Below are 25,790 nucleotides of genomic sequence, written 5' to 3' on the forward strand. Positions count from 1 at the left end.
TTACAAAATTCAAGGATGTTTAGAGCTTGTAACTCTTTCTGCATACCTAATGCACATTTTTTTTCTTTTTTTTTTTCTTGGCAGAACAAAAAGAAAACCTCTTCCCAATGACTTCATAGTGATACAGCAGCTTATAATCACTCTGGCTTATGGTGAACTCCTATGTCAATGTGTCCTACTGTTGCAAATTGTGAAAAAGTAAACTGTCCTTGATAAACCATATGCACTGAATACCTCTGCATGTGTGCATATGTTTCATCAAGGGCAGTTTCTTTCCTGGCCTTTTCAGTGTTTCCTACCAAAACTCAAGCTTGGGATTTTGCACTTCCCTTAGACTTGTGTGTAACAAATAAGCATCCATCTTTCTCCTACCCGTTTCCTCTGTTCCCTGCCCCCTGCCCACCCCTTATTACTTCTCAAATTAATACTCTTAAGAAACTATGTTGAAGTACAGTAAATGTATAATTTACACTGTCAAAAATGTTAACTCTGAATCTCCCTTCTTCTCTTTTTCAGTTTCAAAACAAGGTTTCAGTATTTTCAAATTTTGGTTCAGGTCTCAAGGTCCTCCACAGTCAGTAGTAAGAAAATGACCCCCTCTTTTAGAGACATTAAAAATCAATAAATTCAGAATAGCTTTCATTTCTTGTGTTGGTTTCTTAAAACTAAATTTGGGCAAAATTTTGGATGCAAATATGGAGACAGTAGTGGTAGGTGAGTTTTATAACCTCAGAGCTGCACAGTAGGTATCTGAACAGCCCCAGTAACGAACCAATGTTCTTTAAACATTTCTGTCCTTCTGCATAGCACGACTTTGTCATTTCCTACACACACACACACACACTTTCAGAATTTTGAACTAACATGAAAAAATTATGGTGTGAATTTGTCTAAGAAGCTCTGGAGTTGGATGAGAAACTGACTGAAAATAGGCACAATCCTACTGTGCTGGGATAAAAAATTATCCTTTGAACTCTGAATGCATATTCTGAGCTGAAATGGAATCTACAACAGTAATTTTTAAGATTTGAAGTCATATTTAGATCTCACTTTACGTTATATCATTAGAAGACAACAAAAATTTTAAAAATAAAAAAAAAAACCACAAAACAAACAAACAAACAACCATAAACCACCAAATAATTTTCAAGTAATCACAAGATAATTTTGATGGTCAAAAGCATAGCACCTCTAACCACTCAAAACCCACTGTGATAGTCTTAAAATATCCTTTAAAAAGGACTGAGTTACTGTTTCTCACACCAAACAGGCAAGTGAGAAAATACTGAGATGAATGAACTGGAGTGAAATGGCTTTAATTAGGAAGTTACAGGGGTGTGGTAAAGGGCTCCAGCAAGTATATGCTCAGGCTCCTTTCTGTTTGAAAGGTGAAGAGAAAGAAAATTCAATAACCAAACTGAGATACTGAGCAAAATTGTCATGGTTCGCAAAGCAAGTGCATGCCAAACCATGGAATTTAAATGGAGATTCTTGCCTATAGATCTTCGGCCTGTATTGCACTGGTTCAAATTTCACTTTAAAAATGTAATTTAGGTACTTCCAAATCTGTGTCTTACTAGAAGTCATTTGGATTTTAACTCGTGAGATTATCTGAAAGCCCATCTTTCACATGTAGATTTATTTCCATCAAAATGGATTTAAATCAATAAGAAAAGAAGTTCAGCAATCCTCTCCATAACAGAATGCAAGTTTAACCTAAAATAAGGATGATATTTATTCAGATGGCATTTAAAAATAACTTCCTAACTGGAGCACATGTACATAAATGTACTATATAGGTAAAGGGGAGTTTATATTTCCACAATTTCTTGTTTTCTTCTCTGCTGTTTTCCCCATTTTGATAAACTCCTTTGTAGCATTTGTATTGCCAGACTGAATCAGAGAACAACTTACAACAACTCCCCAAAGTTATGTTGAGACTTTCAGTCCAGCTAAAATTTAAACAAAATTTTAAGACCTTAAAGTTCTGAGTATTATGACCTTTGTTACTTGTATCACTCTGAAGTCTCTGTAGATGGTTCCAGTTATATAATCAATATTTTCAAAGAGTAACAAGTGCTTTTTTGAAACAGGAAATGTAAAGAGTACTGATCAATAACTATCTCAGCAGTAATATGAGAAATAAACAGTAGATTTCATCACATTTCTCTTAACAATGGTTGCATGGCCTTTTAGAAACAAAGAAATGGCAGAAAATGAGACCTCCGTGTTTCAACCTTTGGTTACTAAAATCAATTTTCCTTTATAATGGGAAATAATCATTATTTTTATAGACACATAAAAGTATTTATATGATGTGACACTGGGGAAAAAACAGAAAAGGAAAACAAAATAATGTAGAAATTTTAGCATAGATTCGGGATGTGGATCCCATCACATCTGGGGTTTTCTTGAAGTCAGTATTTTTCTGTTTCAGGCTATTCCATTAATTAGCATTTTATACTTTTTGGACTGAAGATATAAAGTGAAATCACCAACTACAAGAGAGGATATTCCAATTTAAACAACTCATTCAATTTTGCAAAAGCCTTCCACAACATTGTCTTCCAATAGGCCTGCAGTATCATTGGACTAGCACAGACTCAGAGACGGCTTCCTCCTGATTTCTGCACAAACATTTTTATAGATATATCCTGGGGTAAAGTCTGACCTTATTTGACTTGAAAAAATGAAAGGAACTGGACATATTTGAAAATATCTACATATAGAGCTGATTTCAACAAAAATAAATGGTGGTAAGTAAATACAAAACAATCTGGGTACCTGAGCCAGCACTACACTACTCCACTGGGATAACTGCAGTGCAAACCAAGACTAGCGCAGGGCTGAGGGAAGGATCATTATTACTGTTATAATTCTCTCACATTTCCCTGACAAACTACACTGCTGTAATGAGAGGTCCCCCTCAGTTTCCACCATACCTTCTTTCACTCTGTTCAATACTAATGATCACTCTTTTTCTATGCCGTGCAGAAATTATTGCATATCTCCACCTGCTGGAAATATCTTTTAACCCCAAGGGCTACTGGGGGTCTCTGTAGACACTTGCCACCCATTTCACAATTGGAAAAATGAAAAAGTTTTCATTTTCCAAGGTCATGCAACCTGTCAGTGGCACAGGCAAATTTCTCAGTTTCCAGCTCTTTGCTCTGAGCAGAAAGCTTTCCTGCTCTTTTCTGTGCAGTTACAACCCTAGAAACTATTCTTCTCCCAACAGGCACAGCACAGGGAGATATAGCATAGCTTTATCTACCCTGCCTCCACAGTAATATTTAATTTCTAAGCTCAAAGAACTCTCTCATGGGGTAAAAAAGTAATTTGTTCTCCAGGTTAAATTTATTCTCGGTTTTTCTGATGAGCCAAGACTCTAGCAATTACTGTGACAGATGGAGTGATGATTTTTATGATGTGGAAACTTGTCCACAGGAATGAAACTGAAATCTCCAAACCTATTTCTCACAGCGGCCTTTAGACAGTTGTCAGGTAATAATTGTCACTGTGGACAAAGTTTGAAATAGTGAATGGCTCCAGTAGCTTGTTACTGCAACACTCCTTAGCAGAGTGACACTTTCTGATAAATTTTTGTCATTTATTCTGAATATACTTGAACCAGAAAGGGAACCAATATATGGGTTTGAATTTCTCCCCACACTCAGAAGAATTTGAACATTGTATTTGGAGTTTTAGTACTCTGTCAATTTGGAAGGACTGTTTCAAGGTGATTTTCAGAGAGCAGAATGAGATGTTTGAGAGGCTGCTTACGTACATTGAAAACAATAACATATCTCACAGAAATGACCATTTCAAGCAAGAAAGTTGAGTAAACTGGATTAGGAACTGGCTGGGTTTTCATGGGATTATTCTCGTGCCTTGTGTTTAGGCAGCAAGTGCTGTAGCCAGCCTTAGTGGTGAATGGCAGCCTCTGAGGCTGAGACATCAGGCACAACTTCAATTTGGAGGGTCACACTCCACCACAATCTCCCCATGCCTGGTGACTGAATGCCCTGGCCAAAATCCTTAGGCATAAAACCATCAAATATAGCCTGACACTTGTCTAGTCTCCTGGTTCCAGTCTTCACCATTTATCCAGAAAAATCACATAGATACCACACTTTTAATACTTTGGGAGCATTTTCTGTGACTTAGAGACTGAGACTCAGAACCTGCTGACAGGCATGGAAAGGAAGGAGACATCTTTCCTTTGTTCACAGATGTCTCTTTGTAGCTCTGCTTGTAATCAAAACAGCAGGAAAATTTTAATACTAGTGATTTAAAGATGCTCTCTTACTGAGAACTGTCTTTTTTTCTTCTGTAAAGACATAGTAAAGAAAGTACTGCTACTGAACTGAACTGAATTAATATTTCTGTCCATTTTATGAGCTAAGAATATACAGTTTAATTTTCATGGGTGCAGACTGTGAACAAAAGGAGATCTGTAGCACAAGAAAGCACATTATCTCTGAAAATCAAGTCATATTAAAAAAGTACGAAACATTTCCCAAATGACAGAGCAGAACAAATACCTTAATTTTTCTCTTTTAAAATTTTTATTCTAGTCTGTTTAACAATAGTAGTTATTATTCTTAATATAACTGAGGGGATTATTTCACTGACAAAGCAAAGCAAATAGAATTAAGTGACTTGCTCAACTGAAGAAAATCAGTCAGCAGCACAACTGCAAATAAAGCCCAGCAGCTCTAACCTGAAGCACTGCATCTAAACCTGAAAGGCTTCTGCAACTTTACATAATTAAACACTTGAACTGTAGAGGTTTTATGCCTTCACAGGTTAAGTTTCTCCTGCAAGCATCTCCCTGAGTTTTTGAAAATTGCATCTTCCTAACAATTTTAATTAATAGCGTCCAAAATAGAAGACTCCTCATGAAAAAAATGAAAGCACTTAAATGAGTTTATAGGAATGCTTGTGCTTATTTTGCTCACACAAAATAGCATGAGAGCTGAGATTGAAAGGCAGCATCATTTTTCTTTCATTAACCCTAACAGTTATATGACTGGATCATTTACTTGAAGAGAACACTTCAGCCAGGATTAAACAGAAATTATAGGAAACTGTTCCCGTTAAGACTTTCTAATTTGTTAATTGAAAGTGATAAAGAAAATCCACAATTAACTTCTATCATTTCCAAAAGATCCTTAAATAATTTAAAGGCCGCAGGAGGCTGATTCACAAGCAGGGACCATCTACGTTGAATACTGCATTTAAGTTGCAGACAGTTAATCAGCACAGTTTAGGCTGATTGTATTTTCTCTTATAACTATAAAATACTGCAGATCTGAAGGTGTTTTCAGAAGCAGCCCAACCCTGTCAAGCATAATGTGCAGGTAGTTGTATTCATCTGGGCTGCATCCTGCCACCCACTGTGATGTGTGCTCCTGCAGTGAGTCAAGGTCTCCAGGCTTATTTTCAGAGAGGTCTAGGAGCTAAAGAAGTGCTTGAATTGCTAAAGATGTTGTTCAAAGAGTGAAGGCTATAGTCCTTACACAGCTGATTCTCACTGAAATCAAAACCAAGTTGCTTCAATTCCCATCAGTATGAAAATCAGCATCCAAGCCAACCCTAATGATGATCAGTTTAATCTCAAATTGCTTAGGGGTTGGTATGTGCTCTGTGCCTCTGCATGCCTAAATTTGTGTGTAAGTATGCCTTTAAAATAATTTTTCAAAACTAAAACCCACAGTATTCACTTTTTTAAATGCCACCCTATGATTCTAGGGAGCTACTTCACTACGAATGATTTTAATTAGGTATCTTATATTTTCAAAAGATGGGGGTTTTTTGTGACTATAAGGTTAGTTTGTTTTCATTGACACTGAATCAGCTGAACCTTGCTTTGCCTATTTTTATGTTCAAAAATCAACAGAAAATTGTGTACTTATTCCCCTCCACTGTCTTTAAGCAATGTTTTTTAATAGTAGTGCTTCATTATATATAAGCTTGCTGTCTGTGGCTCGATTGTGTAAAATGCAGATTAGTCCAGAAGTTGATCTGAAGGTGTTAAAATAAGAAGCACAAATCTGCTCTGATTCTTGTTTTAAATATTTGAGTATTTATGTGCATTTGACCTAACCAGACTATTTTTCCATTTTGTAATTAGTACTTGAAATTGCTACCAAAAAAACCCCACCAAACAAACGAACAAAAAGCCAGGCAAACAAAGAGAACTAAACAGTAGAAGTTATTTTTTAAAATTCAAGAAAGGTGGTTGTGTTTATGTGGGCCAAATTAAAGACTCAATTTCATAGTATCATTGCTATTTTCCTGGTTGTTTGATAGGCTCCATTCTCAGGTTGCCAGGCATTTCAGAACCACAAAATATGGCAAGATGTGTTTTGGGAGATATAATTCCCATATTAAACACGTGGGATTGAACAGGGGACAATGAGTACTCCTGTACAGTGTGAATTTCAATAAAGATGACAAGAGCCTCCCTGGAAGGCAGCCACACACAGGTGCAGTTATGTGCATCACTCTGGCAATAAGCTCGCTCCCAGCAGGTTACTGGGAAGGAAAAGGCTGTGCAGATATTAATAATGAGATAGTGGGCACCAGAGAGACTCACTATTCACACCTTTGAGTGCAGCTACCTTAACTTCTTCCCAGGGTCTGTGAACAGTGATCAGCACCTCCTCAGTGGCCTTCAGGGCCAGTGGAGGCATCCCTAAAACTACGTGGGGGGAGCACAGGCAGCAGTGCTTAGGGCAGACATGCACCAGGCTGGCTGCAGAGACCACAGGAGTGTGGTGACCCTTCCGTGCCACACGCTGGAAGCAGCACCACACATCAAGGTCTTGGACATTGCAGTCTCCTGACCCGTATGCCTGCATCCATTTCAGCACACTTCTATTCCTGTGGCTCTTAAGAGTTCCACAATGCTCAGTTACTCTTGCACACTGATGCAAAGGCACACACTTTTCTTCAAGACTCTGCCCTAGAGCCTCATGCCAATGTTATCTTCTCTCCCTACTATCTCAAAGAAAGTAGAGGTCATTCTAAAAAATGATGTCATTAATCTGATTCATCAAATACCTGAAATGAAGCCCAACCATTAGTTCCTTCCCTACCTGTACTCAAAAAAAAAAAAAAAAAAGCCAACAAAAAACCAATCATATCGTCATATGAGAGACTTGTTAAAAAAGCAAATACCTCTGGAGTAAAAACAGAAAGTAAAAAAAAAGCCAAAAATTTCAGGGCAGCCCTTTACCAAAAAGTATACTGGCAACTAGAGGGCCAGAAAGATTTCAGTGAAAACAATAAAGTGAATTCTGGAAAAAACAAAGCATTTTTCAAGTGTGTCTTTGTAGAGGGGAATGCAATGAAGTTCTCAGTGCAAAGCCTGGGAACACTTTTTTCCACACAGTGTTGAAATAAAATCTCATTTTTGTAGAAAGAAGTTACATCTATGAGCTCTGACTTCCTTTCACTGCCAATAATCTTCTATTTGTAGACATAATAGTCAATAATGACAGGGGCCAGAACATGAGTACTCCACATCCATTCCCACATGGCACTCTCAAAGGAAAACTCACTACTCCAAAATTCTCTCTCTACTCCTGCCTTCAATGGTACAGATTTTCAGCTGTTACACACTGACACAGCTCTCTTAGTATCAATTCACATGAACTGATATCTCAATCAAAAAACTAATTACACTTATCCTAAAATGGAAGTACATTGTTCTAGACCTCCAAATCTCCCAGGAGTTTACAGGTCACCATAAATGCCAGGGTTATAAACCTGAATTTATTATAGACAAATAAAGCTTTGCCCTATGAATTCTCTGCCTATTAAGTTAATGAGCCTTGACAAAACAATCATCTGAGGAGCAGCTGACAAATTATCTGGAGCAGCAATTTGAAAGGCGTTGGCTGGCTTACAAGCATTTCAGTTGGTAGAATATGGCATCATGTTCCTCTTCCTCTGGAAGAGTCATTTGTCAAACTGAATTTCCTGCAGATCAACAGCAGATTCCCAATATTTGAGCGCTGAGATACAACAATAACTGTAATTACTAAGTAAATAATCCCTGCCATTTCCTCCCAAAACTTGAGGCTCACCGATGCTGATGCAGAACTCTTTCTAGGAAGTCTGCATGAAGAAAGCAAGGTACATTCTTATTTTTACTGGAGCTCATTGAAGTGTTTAATGTGAAGGAAAAGAACTTTGAGGAATTTAAGTGAGTAGACGGGGACCTTTCAAAATACTTGATCAGTATCTTGAAGATTATTTTTTAGTGTAACTTCCCACAGAGATGGTGGTATCACAGCTGTGGATCTAAAACAGGGTCTTTTACTGGATTAATTCTTCAAAATTTTCCACACAATACATTCCTGAACCACAGTGCCTTTGGGAAATTTAGGGCTCTGCACATTAAATACTCTTGGAAGAACAGCCACTTGTATTAGGGCAAAAATGAGATCAGTACTTTTCTAAAATCTGTTTTTCAACTGTGAATACTGAGTCCATTTGGAAATTGAATCATGATCCACTGTAAAGCTGTCACTTTCCTTACCAAAGGCATTTGCTGAAATATTATTTCAAATGCCTTCCTCCACACTCAACTATTCAGAGTTCTGTGGAAAAGATGACAGTATTGAGAACATGGAAAACTGTCATATTTTCCATCTGAATGTTATTTCACAGTGTGAAGGAACTGCAAATTATAGTAATCAGTTGCCTCTGCAACAGCATGTAGCAGAGCATAGCACAGACCATTTAACCATGAGTTGTGTCTTTTCTCATATTTTATGTTCTTTTTGCAGTTTTTGTTGGACTGTTGATTTAAACAAACTCATTAAATATACAAGGACTAGAGCTCAAAATTATATCAAAGTAGAATGAAGATAAATGAAACCTCGTTCTTAAAGAGAATTGTTAACTCGCACTCAGTAGAACAATACCCAGCTTTCCAAGTCCTGATATCAGGCTATCAAATATCTGATGACCAAGTATTCAATCAATCAATCAATCAATCAATCAAAAAGCAAAAGAATGTACAGAATTATACATTCAGGTGCCAAAATGGCCTAGTTTTATGAGCCTTCCAGAGCTCTACTGATTATTGACTTCTAAGTATGTGGTTGCAGGAAGCAGCTTTAACATAATCTTTTCGCCCAACCTCTCTCCATAGCAGTCATGTCTGGAGAGATCAACCATTCAGCAATGAACCACCTCTCTCTGTGGTTAGCAAGGCACTCAACTCCATGGCCCCAACATCCACTAGAACCCAATCACTCAACCTTCTAGTTCAAGTTGGAACCTTTCTTTCTAAGGGGACATTGAAAGAGTCTTTCTATAATGAACTCTTCCATTTTCTCATTCTAAAACCTCAGAAGAATTGCCATGCACAGATAAATAACTCATATTTATACTTGACCTAAAGAACCAGAGTAATTTTACAACTTTCTGCCCACATATGAAATTTAAGGCAACATTAGCAGAGAAATTAAAATATTTTGAGTAACCCTGTTAGTGCCTGGCACCCTTGTGCACATATTTACACATTTATATAACACTGTAATAATCACTCAAACTTGTTTCACTCCAAATTCCACTGGGCTGAACAGCTTGACTAATCACTTGGACCACTTTGATTAAGCATCTTTTTACAAATTCTAGAAACTACACTGTTTTCATTGTAATAAACTGACATCTTCTGCATGGTTTTGCCACATCTGTAACATTCTTTGCTAGTATTTGTCTTCTTGCTTTTTTAATGGAGCTTTCCATTTCATAGTATTGCAATGCCTTTCACAGCTGTCTTCCTAATCCCCAGGGCCTCTTTCCTCTTAGTGTATCTTACATTAATTTACCATTTTACTTTCCACTTACACACTTCTGCTCTTCCCACATTATTCTTTGCTTTGAAAAATGTTTTCTGATGAAAATGTCTATGATCAAAGCTCCAAACATAATTACTTTTCTTCTGTTCTAGAATAAAAAAGAAGATAGAATTTTTCCTAGCAAAGGAAGCACTCTAGAAAACTTGTGCCTAACTCTTCCTCTATCTCCCAAATATTGTTTGCGAGTGGTTTATTACTGTCCTTGTAGTCTATAGAGAAATAGCTGGGTTATACTAGTGTAAGGTTTTGCATAGTCTGCTTTCCTTCATTAAATATTTATTAGGAGGCATTCACTGACAATGTTTTACAGAAAGATCTTCCATTATTTCAGTCATGGAAATGTTCATAATTTTATGCTTTCCTAACCATCCTCTCAGAGCACAGCTAGTCTAGGGAATGCTGAATTTAAAATGCATTCTTAACCATGATTTGGTGAGGGAGGTGATTAATTTTTGCTCTATTTCTTCTGAATGGCTTAGGCAGCTGTCCTATAAACCCAGAGATGCTCAGTGAACTAAGCATGCACAACAAAGGAATAAAGTGACTGAACCAAAACAAATTACTACAGCTTTCAGTGAAGTCTTGGTCACTTGCCATACTCAAAGAGAAACAAACACTGAATTCAGTTGCAAAATGTGGTACATATTATGTAACCTATTTTAGAGCACCATTCCAATGGATCAAAACATTGCCTCTGCTCATCACTGGATTTTGGATGACCAAAATTATATACCACGGTAGCATGTATCTCCCAGTGGTGCAGATATGAAAGCATGGTTAAAAATAAGCACAAGCTGTAGAAAAAGATCTGTGGTGAAGATGCAAACTATGAGATAAATCCAGTGATGTTCATGCACTTTAACAAAGGAGGTGAGGAAGAAGCGCATGCAGTACCTGGTGATCTCAGAGTCAGGGAGCAGGCCTACGTGGTAGTGGGGGTAGGGAGCTGAAAGAAGGAAGCTTTTGTCACACTCGACAGGGGAATAGTGCCTAGGAGAAGGTGGTTTATCACACAGTTTGTTCACAGTGCTGTAAACAGGTTCAGGAGGCCTGGTGATACAGAGACAAGAGTAAAAGGTCAGGTGCATATTAGTTGCTGAGAATATAGAGAAAACACAGCAATCATTTTAAAAGCATGCATAGCAAATCTGTCAAGAGCTTTTCAGTGGCGCTTTTCCAACAAGTAAAGTGTACTGTTAAAGAAATTGTTAGAGTTTGGTAGCACTAGTGTGGCATTCAAGCAGCTGCATACAATACACAATACAAGTGGACAGTAAAACTGCTCTATGGGAAGTGTGGCACTGAAATGGAATATCTTATCTCTGAAGTTGAGAAAGTGGGGCATTTTCCCCAATAATATTTCTACTTTTTTTAAAATCTAACATCTACACAGCTTTCAGTGATCTTAATTTTGAGCACAGCATAGGAGAAAATAGGTTTGTTACCTGAAAAAGAACAATTTTTTACCCATTAATTTGTAATATAGATGAAGTACATATTACTTGTTAATACAACATACTCCTGGTCCCAGTGAGCTGGGACTTTGCAAGCAGAGCTGTTGTCAAATTGACCCATAACCTAAAATAACACTGATGGCCACAAACTGTGTGAGCAATTCATCTCATTGGCAGGCAATTCATTGCATTTCAGGAGTTCCTTGCACTCTTTCCAGATTCAGCCTTCAAAATCTGATTATGCAGTCTGCATGTGAAACAGTTAACCTCATTGCCAAGGCTACTGCAATCGCACTTGCAGGGCTGCTCCAAGCCGCAAACAGCAGCCTGTGAGGTTAGATACAAAGAGCAAGAGCTTAAAACTAAAATTTCCCTCCTGCTGCCATGAACCACCTGCCCGGGGGAGGCGATACTTACCACAGCCCTGGCAGGAGCCGTCTGGGAGAGGGGAGAAGGGAATGCAGCCTTTAGTGCCAACCAGCCAGGGATCCGCGGGAGGCCAACGGCGAGCAGTTTGCAAAACAAACCCACACCATGTCCACAGAGCATCTCCCACCTTGGAACTCCCCTGCCTTGGCCCCAGGACACACCTTGGGGCCCGCTGGCACTGTGAGGCTTGACTCATTGTTTCCTGACATTTGTGCTCTAAAGAGTGCCAAGGGTCAATTGCTATCATATCCACGCTTCTGCCGCAAGATCCAGGGTATGCCACTGCCTTTCATCACTGTCATACAATATTAGCGAGATGGAAATCTTATTTCAGAAGCCTGAAAATATCAGGAGGCCAAGAAGTTAATGAACTTTTTTTGTTCTTTTGGCTGCACTATGCCTCACATGGGTGTGGGTTTTGCTGTGACTTTCACAGGTACCAGAATTTATTACAGTCGTGGATGTGCTGGCAGATACAGAGAATCTAATTTCCTTTCTTAGCTTCTGGGTTTGTCCTTTGGGGGAAAAGGAGTAGCTGCTTTACTTAAAAACTGGTCTTACTCAATGTTAATAACATTATTCATAGCAATCTGCCACATGATTTGAGAACTCTCTGTGCCTGAATTTCCCAGGGAAAACTTTACAGTTAAAAAACTGGCAATTTAAGATTACCAAATAGCAAAATAGCAAAGCTGTCACTCATTTGGTTATAAAGCATTGTGTGTCAAGCACTTAGTAAAATCCCTTTAAAAATGTTTAAAGTAGCAATCATTTTCTATCAGTATATTTCACTTGCTTCTGAGGGATGGATTTAATAATTTATTTACTAAATCAATTGTTGCTTTCAATAAAAAAAAGCAGATAAAAACTATTCTATTTCACTGTTGTCCAATACTGCCTTTTATTCCCTTAGAAACTACTTTTGCTTTTAGGCAATATATGAAAGAACAAGTACAAATATCAAATATAAATGATACCTACTAAGAAAATTGAAGAAATATTGCCCCAGTTCAGGAAGATGAATAAAAACTGTAGATTCCTCCATGGCTTAAAACACCAACCAGTCCATAAAAAATTTGTTAGTGTCCTATATTCAAGTTAATTGTCTTTGTGTTGTAGACAACATCAGAGTGTTGCTATCCCTTGGACATATTGTGAATGCTTAAACTACACTGAGTCATCAGTCAGTGACCATCCAACCTCATGCTGAGACACAAATCATGCTGCAGACATGGGTAGATATGAGGAATTTCTTTGTTAATTGAGAGTTACAAGCTGCCTCCAAAAGCAAAATGAAGTTAAACATTCAACATCTACCTAGATATTGACACTGAATTAGTCCTTCAAGTACAAATACAGAGTCCTAACAAATTGTCTTATGAGGGCCAGAAAATTTTAGGACATTTAGCAAATGTTCATGTATTTTAAAATATTTTTGAAACATTTTTCACTCCATTAAGTCTTCCTGGGTGGTAAGATAACAGGAAACTGGAACAAGTCTGAGTATAAAGTCCTGTACTCACTGATATTATATAAGTGATATTGTGACCTAGTTAACATCATACCCTCTGTATTTGACCTGCAGAGAGAGGTCTTAAGGTTAAGAAAAGGAATTTATACTTCTTATCCTTTTAACACTTGTACTCTTTGGTGAGAAGAAGATTTAGGATATCAGATAATTCCAGTTATGAGTGCACTTTGTATAAGGCCTATGAGATGGTCTGAGATCACCACAGCCACCTGCTTCCCTTGACCCTTCAAGGTCATTGAGAGCATGGACTGCACTGGTCCTTCAGACACCTCTATCCTAGTCAGGTGCATAGGCTAACAACTACCAGCTGCAGAGTTGGGCTCTGACTGCACGTTTCATTGGCACAGAAAAGCAAGAATTTGAAAAAAAAAAAAAGGAGTACATAACCTCCACTGTCCAGGACAAGTATAATCTTATTTTCTCTCTCAACGAGGTGCAGCAAATATGAATTAAGTAGTGTAAAAATATTTGAAAGTTGGGATAAAAAGTATCAAGTATAGGAATGACTAAAATGATATGGGGCAGAGCAGTGTCCTGCTCATAAAAACTGAGTTCCATGTAATCCATTAATCACAAAAAGTAATTTGAGATACTTGCTGCAACAGCCTATCTTCAAACATCCTCCTCATTCTTCACCTTCTCTACGGCAAACTTGTACTTGACTACAATAGTAGCCACCTACTAGAAGAAAACAATACCCTATTATAAAAAAGATTATGAAGACCACCCAGCTTTATTAAATAATTGTTCTAATGCAGCATTTTCTCATGCCATTTTTATTTCTCCTCACAGAAAGAAGAAAGAACTTCTTTCCAAAGGGATCAGCCCACCTGATAAATCCTGTCTTGCACATCTTCTCCAGTGCTATGACAGAGACAGATTGTCCTCTCTCAAAGCATGGGATAATGAGAATGCTATTTAGAAAGAGTTTTTAATGTGCCATTATGAAAAAATACAGCCAAGGTCACCTCAACTTTTCTTGCAAAAGAATAATTAAGAGCCAAACTGAACATAAACATCGAGGCCTTACTTTATGACGCACTAATTCTTCAAATGAATTTAAAAACATGTAGCAAGCCACTTAGCATGCTTGCTAAGAAAAGTGTAAAGGCTAGATATACATTATTTAAGTTCTAATTTTCTGCAGTTTATGTGCAATTGCATCTCTTTCAGATACAGCAAGTATAGCTTCACAGGTTCAATTTAAAAATAAATGCTAAGCATATTCTGAAACTTTTTTTGAGGAAGAACAAAGAACTATATTATTGATTTTCTTCTATCCATTATTTCCATTTTTGTCAATACCTATGCATAAAATATCCCCTTAAAATGCCAAATGTGTGAATATTACTGTATGCATCTTTGATAATTGCAATATCTCTTTTAAAGAGTAATTATGTAATGTGGATCTACTCTGAAAAATAACTAACTACTGCTGTAACTTCTTAGTCAGATCTGCTCCTCTTCTGCCTTTACACCGCTTATTTAGTGACAAACAGGCATCACAGTTCTCTGTCTTTATCAGTGAGCTAAAAACAAAGCTTTCTGACAAATAAGAGTAGCAAGTACTAGGTCTGGATGGACAGTAGCAACTACATTGGTCTGAGAATAAAGCACACAATAGTAAAGGGAGGCAACAGAAAATGTAAGTAGTAAACATAAGTAGCAGCATAGTGTGGCTTGAACATAGCGTGGCTTGAACATGCCCCAGCAGAGAGTTCAACTCACAGGACAGAGAATCAAGTCCCTTAATGCCAAAGGTAAGTTTTAAAGGGTAACATGAAAAGCAGAGAGTCACTCTTCCAGCAAGAAAATAAAAAATAAAAATGCTGAAAGCTGGAATTGTCATTCAGAATAGACATAACAGCAGTGAGGCACAATTCTTACAGAAACAAAGAACTAATTGGTGGAAAAGACAACAGTAACAGTGGGAGGTAGAAAATTGATCTAACACTGGTGTTATTTATCTAATGACAAATTGTGTAAAGTGAATATTCCTGGTTGTTTGCAGTCCTTATTATTACTTGATTAGATCATCATTGTTTTGTTGTTCCAGGCTGACTTAATTGTGGAACAGAAGTTATAAAAGAATGGCATTTTTAAAACCATTCTCCCCTCAGCATCATGCAGAGTCTTCAATTTAAAATTAACTTTTTTTCTTTTTTTACAGAATCCTGTTTGGTGGGGATCAAATGCCAACACACAGCACATTAAATGTTAATAGTTTCAGGTTTTAAAACATTTCAAAACCTTTTATGATATGGAAAGAAACCAGCTCAGCTCTCGGAGTCTATTAAGCATGCAGAGCTATAGCCAGGAAACAATATGAGAGAAAATGAATCTCCCAATGCTCAAAGTTTACAACTTTTTCTTTGTTTTGTTTTTTGAACAGCAATTTTTAATTGTATCCAATTTCCTTAAAGACATCTAACACATTAGTTTTGCTAATATATTGTTGCTGGGATGTAGACAAAGAACTTTTTAAGAAGTATTTCACTATTGAACCAAAAATCAATGGCAATTTAATACAAACAAAATCCTCCATTTCCAATAGCCAGTGATTTTTATATATGTGTCCTTTGACTGAGCTACTCAGTCATATAACCTTCTAGAAGAACCACATACCTTACTGTTCAATAGGGTAATTAGAACTTATAGTTGATTTTATTTCATAGGTCGTGTCCTGGCAATTTAAATGAGACCAAATCACTCATGTGACATGTTTATTTCAACTAAATGAAAGACAGAGGAGGACTATGAAGAGCTGGAGGAAAACACCTGAAATACAGTACGTTAGTTCTTTCTGGAAACCCTAAAACTAATAATTTCTCAGCTTTTCAGTTATTAACTGCTGTTTTCATATGCCTTGAAGGTTTCTTTAACTGCAAAACAAGTGCTTTTTTAGCACAGTCATGAAGATTAAGGGTTGCCTTGTTCCTCTTAACAGTACTATTTTAACATTTTAATCAAGTTTTCAAACGAAACGGCCTACAAGAAGGCATAAATAGAATTTAGAACTTCTAATATTCTACACCCAGTTCTACACTTATTACTCTTAACCATAAGGAATTAGGAAATTAAATGACTGCTTAATTTGAAAAAAAAAATCAGCAATGATTTTCTGTTTCAGTAATGGAAAAAGAAGGCTGTTTCACACAGGAATGGGGAGACTGTCAGACGAAAGGCCTAAGAGCCCTGCAGTGACTGTTTAGGAAACAGGGACCAGCAAAGAATGGCCCTTACCTGCTCAGCTGCCAAAAATCACTGAGGAACACACAGACCAGAAATTAAATCCTAGAAGACTGTAGTCAATAGGCCTGTCCACCATGAATCAGCCATTATTCTCATTCATATTTGAACATTTTTAAATTCTTAGGCTTCCCAACTCCCTGTGGGACTGAGATCCACAAACTGATGATGATGACTTACCCAAAAAGCTCTACCTTGGTGTACTCCAAGCCTGTTACTTGGTTGCACATTTATAATCTATGGTAACATTTAAATAACCTTTTATTTGCCATACTTTAAATTCACAATGCATTGTAAGCTCCCTGTATCTGAGTTGTATGTAAGTGGTATTAGTCCTTGCCTGTTGCCTTCTCTGTGCCATGGGTACTTTTGCAGATCTCTGTTCTGCCTCTCTCTGACACCTTTCTTCTATACTGGAATTATTTGTTATTTATCTTTCCCTGGAAACCATGCTACACCCCTGCTCACCCTCTTCTGAGGTTTTTTTTTTCAGTTGCCTCCATGTAGGACCCAAGACTTGAATGCACCACAGATTCAGAGAAAACCATTATATTTTGAACTCTTGTCCTTTCCTATCAGATCCTATTTTCATTCTTAATTGCTCCTGAGTACTGAGCTGACAATGTCACAGAACTGACCAAGGTGTCACAGTCACCCCAAGGTGTCTTTCTCAAGTGGTAAGAGCTGCATGAAGGGTCCATGTCCATGTTATATTTCGTATGTATTTCAGGTTATCCTTTCCTCTAGGCACTATGGATAACACCATTTCTGTGTGCGTTATCACTACCAATCCTACTATCTCATTTCAAAAATCTCCATACAAGCACTAAAGCATACTCCAAAATTTGATTAGTTTTCTGTAAGTGTTAAATACTAAGTAGCTGCCAGTGATTGTATTAGAAATGGTCAAATCCCATTACTTGGGGATCTCTGACAGGCCTATTTAAATATGCAAGGATAACTCAGGAATAAGAGATTATCTGTGACTTGATAATGACTAAAGTTTTACTTTAACATAAATTATTCTCTCAAGTCAAGATTTATTATACTTAAAATAAATTAGGATAACAAAATGAAATCTTACTCCAGGCAGACAATTATGCATCTGTAAAGTTTAACAATTAGTTTAAGATTAAAACTGTGTATTAATTACAAAAATATAAAATAGTCAATTTGCAAGTAAGCAACTTCAAGCTTCAATCTAAGGACTGCATTTCACCAAGGATACAATTTAAGGTTATGTAATAAACTCTTTTTTCCCTTTAAACTGAACATTTAATGTGTAACTTGAAAAGTCTTCTTTTAATTAACTTTGGGTTTAAAAACCATAATTTCTTAGATTGATCAAAGACCAAACCAAGAAGAAATTCTATTCTGGGGTACCATATTGGATTCATTATGTCACCAACTTAACAATTAGAGATGAGAACCCAGCTTGTGAGAGACAGTGAGTACCCAGTCATAGCAGCAGGCTGGCATCCTCCAGACAGACAGACGGACAATGAACTAACGTGACAGACTGCCTGGTGGGATCACACCCACATCATGCACACCCCAGAAACCTTGGGTGCTTCTCCACTTTTCTAGAGGGAGATGGCCTATGCATCTTATCAGCAACTTTTCCTACACGCTCTGTATCTCTGTTCCTCGGCCAGTGTACCTGTGCAACTATTGATTATCCCAAACTTCACGTATCACCCTCTGAGGGATTTGCTGGTTCAGTAGCCTGAAATCCCTTCTCCACTGCTTCTTTATGCCTCTTCACCTCTTCTTCTGTTATGTCCTGTCTTGTACTAAATTCCCTTTCCAAATCCAAGTCTTCTTACCTGATTAAATACCAGTCTTTTCTTGTGATTTCCATTCTCACATACCAGTGACAAGTTTTCCCTCATTTGCACACTTATCCCTCGCTTAACACAATCCCTCCATTCCTCCAGTCTCTTCAATATTAAAATGTGACAGAACTGGCTATTCAGAGCACAGAACAGAATCCCTCCTGAACATGTTTTTGTGTCAGAAAGGGATGATAGAAATAAGCAGAGAGGAAACTAGCTTTGGCCATTTAATGCTGTGCTCAGTCATGCAGGTTTTTAAAAATAATCTAGTCAGCATGACAAAATTGTGAGAAGCTTTGATATACTGCAGTGTGAGTAGAGAATCTGAAAGAATTCTACTGAAAAAAAATCATATGAAATAAGTTTTGGAGGATAAATGAACTGGGGTTTTCCCCAAAGACTTGCATTTGTTGACTTTTGCATAGCTTTTCATAAACGCATTAGAAATACTATCTCAATTCTGTTTCATCACCTCCTATAACTTAACACTCTGAACATATGTATGGAATATTATAGTATTTAAAACATAAAAGCACAGCAATTTCTAACATAGAATAGAATAGAACATGAACTAAGGCATGTAATTCTCCCTCTATCCTTTAAATCATCCTACTGGTATGGTTAAAAATAAATCCAATTTAATTTAATAATAATGGTGGTTAATTAAAATGACTGTAGCAACAAGCTAATTTAGCATTTTACACTAAATTTTAAAGAAAAACAATCACAAAACCTTTGCTATCCCTAGATAAAAAATCCAGCCTCAGGCAACAGCTAAGCATGAAAATATTAACTTGAACATCTAATCTGCTAAATTTACAAGTTATTTAAGAAGAGGAATAAATAAAAGGCATCATCAGTCTTCCCATACTATTACATGTAGTTTATTCTCTTTAGGGTAGAGGTAATATGCTGAGTTTGGGTTAGGCATGGTGAATGATTGTTGTGAGCTCACAATTACATGTGCTCCTATAAGTCAAACCATAATATTTGTTGTAATGGTTTAATACTGGAAGGTCAAATCTGTGCCTCAACAGAAACTTAAAAGTGTTTCTATAAAACATTGTCAATTCAACTAGCAGGTTAAGATAAATAAAGAAATAATTGATGAAAGCTACTACTTTCAATGCAGGGAAAAAACATCCCCTTAGACTTCAACTTAATGGTTCTGTTTTCTCTCTCATCCAATTCTCAGCACCTCTTCCCCATCCAGAAAATGCTATTTTGCAAAAATGCATGTAAAAAAAAATCAAACATGCTTTACACAGCAAAACAGATAACTCAGCTTTTTCATCCATGAATCTTTAATATCTAGCCAGAGTTAAATGTTAAAGTGAATTTTTTATCAGCTGAAGCACAGAAGTTTGATGTCACCATTATCTGAAGCTAAAAAAGAAGTAAAAACTCAAGATGGCAGTTCTTTATTTTTATGGAACTTTTCCTGTTGTTGTTCATTATAGACAAAAGAAATTAACATCTTAAAGCCACAAGATTTTTAGGCTTTAATAGGCTATAATTTTAAGATTTCTGAAAACAGGAAGGCGGAAATATACTATAGAGAAAGTGGTAACATCTCTCTCTCCTGTGTTAGCAACACATGTTCCACAAAATGACAAAAACAAAAAATCATTTTTTCTTACTACTACCACCATATAAAATTTGGTTGATATGCATCTGTATAGGACATCTGATCCAATCTTGTGTTTGAATCAGGACTATTGACAGCACTAGATTTTACTTAGCCAATGCTTAAAAATCTCAAATGGTGGATATTTCAGAGACCTTCATAGCAAGTACTATTCCAGCACTATTCTATCCATCTCGTGTTTTAATTTCTTCTGAAATTGAAATCAGAACATCCAAAACTAATCCTGTTGCCATTGGTGCCTCTCTACACAGAAGAGTTTGATTTCATCATATCTGCTACTGAGTGCTTTCAGGGTGCTCTTAGATTGTCCCTTCATCTCCTCTTCACAAAACTAAATAAGCCCCAGAGATCTCAACACCCCTCCAACCTCCACGTGATTTAGAGCTCTCAGAATATGCTGGACCCCCTCCACAACCCTCCTAAAGTCAAAGAATGGGAGCTGGTCAAAGGGTTTTAGAAAAGAATGTGTTGTTCTGCTGGCCATGCTCCTCCAAAGATAGCCTGGTATGCTGATTACCTGACTAGTAGTGAGAGTGCACGTCTGGGTCCATGTTCAGCTTGGTGTCTGCAGTAACATCCAGGTCATTTTTAGTGAAGCTGCAATTCAGATGTTCATGGCCTGCACAAATGTGTGCAGCTCTTCCACCTGAGGTGCAGACTTCTTACTGAACTTTACGAGGTTTCTGCTGGCCAGGTCCTCAAGTATATCAAGAGCCCTTTAGAATACTGCTCTGCCATTTGTCATGTTAACCACTCCCTCTTAATTTCTTATCCTCTTGAAATTTGCTGAGGGTGCACTGTGTGTCATGATCTAGGTCATTGATGAAGATATTCACTGACGCCTTAGGTATCCCTGAGCTCCTTTGCTCATCACTGACCACTTGACATATGCCAAGTGATCATCATCACCCTTTGAGCCTACTGGTTAAGTCAGTTCCCATCTCAGTGCCTTCTTTTAGCCCACTCTTCCTCAGCTTTCAAAGCATGCTGTAGGTGACTGGGTCTAAAGCCTTACCAACACCATTGCATGCAAATAAGCACAGCCATGCTGGGAGAAGGATAACTAGCTAGGTGATACAGCACACAATCCAGGAGAAACCCACAATCCAGGCTATCCACAAGGTTTCCAAACCATACTTCTTTTCTGATTAGCTGTACATGTTCATCCAACACTTCCTCGTGTTTGGATGAGAGGCTGTTGGAAGAGTTTTAAAGGGTGCTCCCTGTGTTGCAGCTTTTCCTGCCCACAGAAGACTTGTGAGAAATACCTTTGCAGCCACTCCCCATGATAGCTAGTGTAGAAAAGGAATTACCATGTGCTGCACAGCAGATCCCAGATGCACATTAGTGGAAGTTATGACACTGGTCAGGTATGACTTTGGAGTCAGCTATGTTTTCCCTCAGCACAGAGGCATTCCTGCTCAAGGCAGCACCTGTGCTGTGGCACTGCTTCGTGAAGGGCAGCCACTCCTCCCCCTCATCCAAACAAGTCAGAAATTTCATCAGGAAAGCCAACCAGTCTGGACAAGCACATAAACTGCTTTTAGTCAATCTCTGATGAGTATTCCAATTACCTTCTGGGCCCTTAAACACCTGGCAAATGCGTTGTTCAGTACTTCAGCTTTTCCTGTATTATCTGTCACTACATCAGCTTCTCTCCTATTCATCGCCTTTTTCCTTCCTCAAATTTTACCTTCGTTTTTTAAAGTAGCACACATCTGCAGAATCATTTTTGTTTTCCTTTATGACCCTTGAGGGTAAGTATTAGCTCAAATCAATCAGCTTTCTAATTTTGTCAGCAGTCAAGCAGTCAAGTAATGCTAGTCTGTATTTTGCATTTTAGGTCATCAGAAAGCTCTTTGCTCAGCCATGCTGCTGAGTCCCCTCCTTTGTGCTCAACAGGATGGTTCCTTCCTGAGTTCTCAATAAGTTTTATTTAGAAACCATCCATCTTTCATGGGCCCTGTGTTTCTTTGGCAGCATCCCAAGAGATTTTGCTAAGGCTGTAGTCTGCTCTTCTGAAATCTTAACAGTCATAACTTGCTGACTATCTTTCCAGACTTCCTTTGAATCAAGAAGTAGGCCAACTCATGGTCACTCTGATCCCAGCTGTTGTCTTTCACCACCTTTGCCACAAATCCTGTTTCTCCCCTCTAGCAGTAGCAGGGGCTGGTCAGGAACACAATCAATGAATCCCCTGCACTGCCTGCACGACAATTTCATCTTACTAGAAACTAAACCAAGCAGTGTCTGACTTGCCATGTGTACTGATAAAATTATTAGACATATCGTTTTTATCCACTTTTGATCCCATATTCTATTAACCTGAACTTGTAAAGGTGATAATTGCTACAAAAAATACAGGAAGCCAAAGTTTCTAAATTAACTCAAATTAATTCTTAATTAATTCTAAATTAATTTAAAATAAATCCAGAAAAATCAAGAAGTAAAATATGCCCATCGCTGTTAGTATTTTTTACCAACAATACGCACAACTTAAAAAAAATTCAGCAATTAAGAGACAACATTCAGCTTCATTAAAATTACTGGCTGAAGATTATTTGTTACTTTTCTATCCCTTGTGCTCAGATTAGTTTATTTTTTATATAGACTGAACGGGATTTTTTCTGACACAGATTCAATATCAGACCAAAAACCACAAAATTTATCAATTGAAACACTTACTTTTGTCAGAAAAAATAGATGTATTTAGGTTAAAAAAACCCCAAACCTTAGAATTGGAACGAATGAACAAAAAAAATATAAAACCAGCAGGAGGAAGTGGGCAAATTAAGTTGAATGTTCAATCATTTAAGCTTACTGATAGATTCATTATCACAAGTAAGTAAAAGGAAAGCTTGTCATCTGCCTCACTCAAATCACTTGTACAGAGAATTCCAAAATTGCAAATGCCTTTTTTAGTGGAGAAGTTACCGTTCCAAATATTTTTAGCTGGCACACATGAAAATCTGCTAAAAGTGTTGCAAGACGGCATGGGTAATAAATTTCCTTATGTGAGCACAATGTAAATTAGCCCTGTAAACCTATTACAGCAACAACCAGGTAGTTTGAATGGATAGCACTGCAGTAGCTGGCAAATATCTTAATTATAAAACATTATGTGAGAAAACCTAATTGTAAAACCTATAGACACCTGCAATCAAGGTGTCTATAGGTTTTACTAAAGTTATCAATATGATAATTGAATTCCCAAAAGATTTTCTGATTTGGTCAGCAACAAAGACTTCACAAATATCTTTTTATTTTAATAGCAGGCTCATCAGCAAATCCTGTGGCAGTGAACAGAAATAGTGCATTCACTATTCTGAGTTTATAGCTGTGAAAATGACTATAAGAATTAACTGTGAGAATTAACTGCATTTCAGTAGCCCGACTTGAATCAATAGGCAATAATTAGATGAATGGACATTAAAAAAAAAAACAAAGCAACTCAGCAGCATTTAAGGGTTAAATGATTTGGTTTCTAAGGTCAGAACTTCTTAGTCATAGTAGTTAGAGAAGAAAACTGGTCTTTGGCTCTTGCTTGGGTGTCTCTCAGATATACGTGCATGTCCAGCAAGGAAATGTAATGGTAAGAAGAGCAATTCGTCTTTATGACTATGTTAATTTTCTCTTTGTGCCTTTATTTCCTGATGTACCATATTGACTATTATCACTAATAAAATGAACCTCATAATAGCCTCCTCCTTTTCAATAGGTCAGAGTTAACACTTGCTCAGAAAGATGAGATTTCCATCTGATTTCTGCTGTGGCATTCAGAGCCTGCTCCTGTCACTTGACACCCTATGTCTGCCAGTGCCACACACTGTCACAAAAGGTCATGCTCATAGAGTCAGCAGCTCCTGTCCATAATGCCAATGCCACAAGAAGGTTTTGGATATCCAGCCTTCATTAGCCGACACATTAATTTGGAAATCCAGACAGGAAAAAGAACACAGGAGTGCAGTATTTCACAGAGTATACAGAGCTTCTCTGGACATTCATTTTCCTCCCCTCACAATAATGCAAAATGGACATAGGTGTGAATAGCTCAGACAAGAAACAGACTGCCAGTACTTCATTTTTCTCTCAGGAGCTAAACCAGTACAACTAACTTGTTTAAAAACAGTCTAAAAATAGCATGGGAATGCATCTTCCCCCCTCCCCCCAAAAAAAGGTCAAAAGGACATCCAAATTAATTTGAATACATATCCTGCATGGGTCTTTATAAGCTTTTTATTGGATATCTGCTAAACGATTGGGCTAAGGGTGTCACTGCCTTCCCTTCTATGACTATTTTTTCTTTTCTTTCTTCTTCTTTTTTTTTTTTTTCACAAGTAACTGGAAAGTTAAAACCAGATACATGATCACAAAGAAACAGGACTAACAATACTTTGTCACTTTACAAACATTCTAAGTGTTTAAATGGTCTTTTCATTGTCAGGACTGCTTATCTCCCTTTTTAGAATTAATCCCTTCACTTTCTGTGACTTCATGATGTCCTTAGCTATTATTTACTTTTAAGCCTGCAATTGTTTTGCTGTTTTTCAAACCTTTCTAACTCTTTTTCTGCAACTGTGGTGCTGACATCTCATTATAGAAGATGCCCATTCAGCCCTACAAGCTTATTGACAAATCCTTCATCATTGCAACCCAGATATTTTAATATTGGTATTCTCCCAGTTTTGGGAGAATACCCAAATTTGGTATTCTCCCAACATTGGTATTCTCCTATTGTATTTCTCAAATACATGGGTATTTGAGAAATTATGAGATCATTGTTAGATCAGCTAAAAACATTGGTGCAGATTTAATGAAATCAATGTTTAACTATTAATTAAAAATGTAACTTCTTGGAGCCATTCAGAGAAAATACCTTCCTAATTAAATGTCTCATAAATTGAAGGAAATCAATTTCAGCTTTGCATTCTCAATCAAAACAAAAGAGAAACTCTTTTAACCAAGACAGGGAAGAAAGGTGTGGTTTCCACACATTTATGCCCTGATTTAACACTGTATCATGACTTAGTTACTCTGAATCTGTCTGATCCAACAAGTTAAGCTGCTTAAGATAGTAATCACATACAACAAGAAAAATGAAATGCAAATTAGTGGGTTATGAAGCTGATGAATACGTAAGTGATGAGATTCTTTGACTTGTAAGACACAGCAAGTCATGTCAGAGGATCAGAACAGCCCCCTCCTAGCACAAAAATAAAATAAATTCTCATTTTCTGTGGCATTCGACATTATAATGAGGGCTCATTTTCCAAACTGAACAACTTCTGTCTTCCAGGTGAATGGTAGTGCTCTTCAAACAAAAAGATAAATACACACTGTCTCATCAGTGACATTCAGTGTTCACCTAAAACAAGGCATAAAAGGACCCTCCCTGCATTTTCCTCTGTATCTCTTCTACCTTGAAATTAACTACACAGATACAATTCTGCTACTGTACATCCATATAGTAGTCACAACTCTTTGGGGACTATTAAAAAAAAAAAAGTCTGAATAGAAATCTGCAGTATGCTGTATTCTATTTGAGATGCACTGAATGCTTAACTTTGTCCTTTACAATTGCATGAAAGGGAACAAACAAAGAGAAGCCTCTGACCTGGTGTAGTCGTCCTCCACAAGCATGTGCTTTGGAATGGGTGAGTATCTTCCTGGGGAGATAGGGGCCAGGGATGCCTTGTACTCTAAAGTGCCATTGTTTCCAGAAGAGAGTATATGATTTTCCATTGGTGGAGAATAAGCTGATGG

The 25,790-nt window shown here is 37.4% G+C and overlaps 1 protein-coding gene across 14 annotated transcripts in view; it reads right to left on the reverse strand.

The window, feature by feature from the left end:
* DLG2 (discs large MAGUK scaffold protein 2) overlaps positions 1-25,790 on the reverse strand; it is a 983,427-nt gene that overhangs the window by 237,738 nt on the left and 719,899 nt on the right. For all 14 annotated transcript variants that reach the window (XM_058044765.1, XM_058044759.1, XM_058044856.1 and 11 more), the window contains 2 exons: positions 25,642-25,783; positions 10,776-10,931 (listed from right to left, as the gene is read on the reverse strand). In XM_058044765.1, coding sequence (XP_057900748.1) covers positions 10,776-10,931; positions 25,642-25,783 — 298 coding nt within the window. The remainder of the gene's footprint in view (positions 1-10,775; positions 10,932-25,641; positions 25,784-25,790) is intronic.

The sequence above is a fragment of the Melospiza georgiana genome, chromosome 2 (genome assembly GCF_028018845.1).
Source record: "Melospiza georgiana isolate bMelGeo1 chromosome 2, bMelGeo1.pri, whole genome shotgun sequence".
NCBI lineage: Eukaryota > Metazoa > Chordata > Aves > Passeriformes > Passerellidae > Melospiza > Melospiza georgiana.